The sequence below is a fragment of the Propithecus coquereli genome, unplaced genomic scaffold (genome assembly GCF_000956105.1).
Source record: "Propithecus coquereli isolate 6110/MARCELLA unplaced genomic scaffold, Pcoq_1.0 Scaffold69, whole genome shotgun sequence".
In the NCBI taxonomy this organism is placed as follows: Eukaryota; Metazoa; Chordata; class Mammalia; order Primates; family Indriidae; genus Propithecus; species Propithecus coquereli.
Window position 1 is genome coordinate 5928287 of NW_012152951.1, and position 5270 is coordinate 5933556.

Consider the following 5270-nt stretch of genomic DNA (forward strand, 5'->3'; position numbering starts at 1 on the left):
TTGCCATAATTGTTGAGCTATCCATTTTGGTTGCTTTCTAATTCTTTCCTTCCACAATGATAAACTTAAGCAGTGTTTATTCCCACCAACTGTCATAATTCTCAAGGCTGAACACATCTCTGTCTTGTTATTACACGTTTTCTCTTATGATTGTGAGGACTTGCATTTCTTTTTAGGATCCTTGTTGCCACTGTGAGGATTGGGGGGCTGGTGTGTGCAAAAGAATGGACAAAAAGTTTTTTATAAAAACACCTTACCTCTGTAAGACTAAGGTCAGATAAAGATGTGAGGGAAGGTTTAGAATAAGGGCCAGGTGATGGAAAGGCAATTTCAGGAAAGGCCTGGGCTTTCTTTGATCTGGAAGGATGGCTTTTAAGCACATCTCCCTTTGGAGTATCAGAATTCCTGTCCTCAATCCCGGCTGCATCCTCTGTCCTCACTGTGCCACGTCGTGCTTCTACTACAGTAAAAACCAGGTAAAGAGTATGTGAAAATATCTGTAATTAAGAATCAATGAATAACATAAGAATAGGCAGTCTTCAGATAGCTTACATTTTTTCTTGGATCGTCGAGAAGCAGTCAATAGCCTTTTAGAACTTTGCTTAGGGACATTCTACGAAATAATAATAATGATAATAATACTTTTAAGAAAAATGAGTATCAAGTTTGACAAAATACTTATAATATTTACCATGACTATGATCTGACACAAAAAGCACAGGTTTCAGAGTCACTCAGATGTAGATTAAAACCTCAAGTCTGCCATTTATGAACCTACATCTTTTCATGGGGTGAGGATTATAGCCGATGATACAGACATTCTAAAAATTTTACCCCCTTCACCTCTGGTTGATTATTACACAAATACTGTGAGATCCATGGTACCCTTGGGATACCATGTATCCCAAGGTAATTTAGAGTATTTTCAAAAAATCTAATGTTAATATTTAAATTAATTCCATGTCATATTTTCAAATGTGTTTATATGACTTATATTTGCATGAGTTACCTCCTGTGGGGGAAATGTGAGGGTTTAATTTTTAATAAAATTAATATCTCAATTAAATGGTTTTCACTGCAAATAGTATAAATTGCTTCTATTCTCTCTGTCAAAAAGTGAAAAATAAATGATTGTATAGATTCAGGTCCTTCCAACAAAGAGAGGGAGAGTGGATAAACCTCGCAGAGCAAAGATTGACTGATGAATGTAAGCTACGCATAGCTAAGGAATAGAAAGGTGCACCTAAATACGCTGACAATGGAGACAGAGACAGACTGAAAGAACAGACACTGAGGAAACGTGCTCTGTGACAAAAAATTTAGACTGGGGGAAAATATTTTGAAAAGGTGGGGCATGAGGGAGAAACAAAAAAGGAAAAAATGAGACATGACCAGTCGTTCAAATATGAGCCTAGGCCAAGGAAGAAAAGGAAAATCATTTAGTGTAATCACGTACGTGCAGAAATACAAATACATAACAGAGATTTTTTTCACAGCATTTTCCTAATAATAGTGATTAGTATCCACTCTATAATTGATTTTTATAAATACTTCTGTGTTACAATATAGAGTTTAATTTTATTACTATAAAATAAGTCAACCAATTAGTTAAACACGGTCATCTACCAGGACGTAAAAGCTGTAACATTATTACAACAGAGAGAGAAAAAATGGAAAAAGAAATGTTCCATCAAGTTTCCATTTGGAGAAAGAACTGGTAATCAGTATTTTAAGGAGCAAAGTATGGCTTGAAAAGATATATTTATGAGAACATGGCTTGGGCTAAAAAAAATTTGAGAAATTTTAATCTCAAATTCTTCTCTAAGCTTTCACTTGGAGGATACTAGAAAATATATAGTAACTCTCTCTCCTATTACGACATGCTTCTAAATTGCTTTCTTCTTATTTATGACATATTTTCTCAGCATAACTCCCTGTACGTATACATCCTACACATTAAAAGGGAACATAAATTTAAGCCATACTTTTAGAAATGCAACAGATTTAATTATTAGATATGTTATGCATATTATTCATAACATTCCATTATATAGAAATCCATTTGCCTGTTCATTTATTCATATTCGAAATATTAAAATGATTCTTACATGTAAGATGTATTCTAGGTACTCAAGGATACACTCAAATATATTTCCTAACCTCCTTGAACTCATAGTATAATAATTTAGAGGCTTTAAAATGATTATTTAAATAACTAAATATAAAAACTTCTGAAATTTGAGATTTTAGAATGTGATACAAGATCTTTGAGTGGATATTTTTAAACACTACAATGCCAAAAAACTTCTGAAATTAAAAGTTTACCATATGGCTATTCACAGTTAATAGTCTCTGTTTCTAGAACTGTTTGTTATTTGTGGCAAAACATGAATTCTTCAATTAGATGAGGTGTCACTATATATTCTTAAAGGAATGACTTAGAAAACACAGTGGAATCTCTTTGTAATACACATTTTGGGAAAAAGAATTTAAATTTCTCTATTTCCACAATTTTTTTTTTTAATTAGAGATGGGGTCTTGCTATGCTGCTCAGGCTGGTTTCAAACTCCTGAACTTAAGTGATCCTCCCAGCTCAGCTTCCAAGTTGGGACCACAGGAATGTGCTACCATACCCAGCTAAACTTCCATAATTTCTAATATTATTTTAGTCTAATTAAAGAACCAGAGAGAGAAATACAGGAAAAAGTTCTCTCCTAAAGTCATCACAAGGAAAAAAAAGGAAACTGTATGTTATGTGCTGTACAACTGAGGAACTGAAAAGCACTAGGAAGATTCCACGATTACTATAATAAGTATTATATTTGGATCCATTAGAGATTTATGTAGGCAAAAGTATTATTATAAAAGTCATGTTAATAGGATTTAAAAGTCACAGTAAATATACTTACCCAAATAAAAACTGACTAAATTTTATATTTTATCAATTGTGGAAAGGCTTTTCCTAATATAATTTTCCTGTCCCTGTGCATGTTTCAGCTCATTCTTTTTTCCAGCCCCAACCCTCCCAAAGTATTTATCAATCCTTTGTAACTTATCAATGTAAAAACATTTAAAAACATTCCACTAGTCACACTTCTATAAAATAGTTTTCTCTGACCAGCTTTCCATCACAAACATACAATGATCATAGTTGACCACTGCTAAATTTTAACAGTAAATACTATGCAAAACTAAATTCATAGTGAGAAAATTCATTTCACAGGAGATCAATTTACCTTGGTTTCATAATAGAAATCTTCAACATCTGGCATGTCCCATAAGTCATCATCACCATCCAGAGTGCTAGAAAGCGTTTAGGGCAAAAACATAACAAAATGAGTGAGTTCATTTCTTTAATAAAAAAATTACCAGTTCATATTTGGGTGCTCCCTCCAAAAAACAAAAACAAAAAAAAATCTGGGGAAAGGTCAGCTATCTGACCTATACTGAATGATATCTCTTGATATGACTAAATAAGGCTTTTGTTTTAAAAAATATTTTAGTTATCTGTTTCTACCTCCATCTCTCCTGACCTATGAAATATTCAGTGAAAATACCCTTAGCTCCACAACCAACAGCGACAGCCACAATATTGGCAGAGCCTGAGAATAATCTGTCTTCATAAATTATCTATACTGAAAGCTAAACTGAAAATCCAATAAATGGCAGACATAAGTCTTGTTACCTGAACTGGAACAAACCTGATAACCTAAACCAAGGTAGAAAAATACAACATTGTTTCCCCATTATCTATCCCTGGTTCAAAGATTAATTTGTATCACTCTAAATGGCAGTCTTCATTCTTCAGTTTGGACACCACTTAAAAAAGCCCCACTGTTCCCTTTACCCTAAAATAGTAAAGGGAGTCCCATGAAACATCTGAAATATTTGAAATCTAAATGTACGAAAGGTTAAAGAACCAATGTATATATTGTTATTGGGAATATTCTTCCTGGAAATATTAAAACATTAAAATTATAACATCTAATGATTTTTCCTATAGAAGACCTGCCTTATTTGGGTCTACATAAATTAGCAAGCCCTTAAAGACTTTTACAGGCTTTCAGATACCCAAGGAGAGAGACTGCTGAGAAAACAAAGTCCCAGTAGTTGTATCTCTATTTCCCTAAGTTCTATCTAATTATCTTTCTTCCCATGGCTCTCACTTCCAGATTCCTCTTCTGCAGGGCTCCATGGCAATTTCCAACTTTTAAATCTCCAGCCTACAAAAGCACAGATTTCTGAAGGATGGGCTCAGATGATAAACAGCAAGAGCTCTCTATTTCCTTGCTTCTGGAAAATAAGCTAAATAGACTCAGTAATCTGCTCCAAGCATAGGCATGTTACCAGCAACTCACCAGAAGCTCCATGACTGATTCACCAGCCAGGCCTATCCCTGTCCTACCCTCCATATACATCAGTGAAGGACAGCAATGAATTGGGAAAAGAGGCGGAGGTGAGGGGACATCTGCCCTGGGCCACAGTTCTATGTAGTTCAGCAATCTCCAGCCCCCTAGTAATCAGCCACCTCTTGTAAGCTGGGGAACAAGTAGATGATATTACATTCCTAACTGCTGCAGAGATTCTTCCCAGTTGCTCAAATTCTTTTAACATCTTTCAACACAAACCTTCAAGTTTGTCAGTCCTTCCAATTAAACAAAAAAGCAGCAACCTATTCAGCACTCCCTTGGACCTTCCATTTTGGTATTTCTTTCCAGATAACTCCCAATGTATTGTGTTTTCATTCCTATGATTCACTTTTATCAAACTTGTCATAAACCCCAATATGATCTCTTTTCTCAAACCCTTATTCCTATACAAGCCAGTGTTATTTCTTTTCAAGCTTGGCCTTCCCCTTCTAATTCCATGGGTACCCACTTCCATTGGCTTCACCAGCTAATTCCATTCTTATCTATTCCATTGAGTCCACTAAACCCACTACCACTCATATTATTTAAAACACTCACTGACAGGATGACACAAGAGTAGTACTGGGCTTTGAATTAAGGAACCTGATTTCAAATATCATTTCTGCCACTTATTATATCCAAATAAGTCATTTTAATATCTTTGAGTTTGAGGTTCTCCATCTGAACAGCCACCTGGCCAGGATTTTCAGCACAGGCTGAAGTACAAAGAGGGTATTTTGATTAGTCTCTAAGATTCCTTAAAATATTGAAATTCTATGTGCTTTGACTCTGTCTATAAAAAAATAGGGAACATTTAACTAGCAGAAAAAGGAAGAAATAATAGAACAAAAGAAACACCAA

General features: G+C 34.6%; 1 protein-coding gene across 1 annotated transcript in view; it reads right to left on the reverse strand.

The window, feature by feature from the left end:
- Window positions 1-5270, reverse strand: part of LOC105823664 (ankyrin repeat domain-containing protein 30A-like) — a 69555-nt gene that overhangs the window by 44856 nt on the left and 19429 nt on the right. Inside the window, exons 6-7 of the mRNA XM_012660910.1 lie at window positions 3237-3303; window positions 258-497 (exon numbers count right to left, since the gene is read on the reverse strand). Coding sequence (XP_012516364.1) covers window positions 258-497; window positions 3237-3303 — 307 coding nt within the window. The remainder of the gene's footprint in view (window positions 1-257; window positions 498-3236; window positions 3304-5270) is intronic.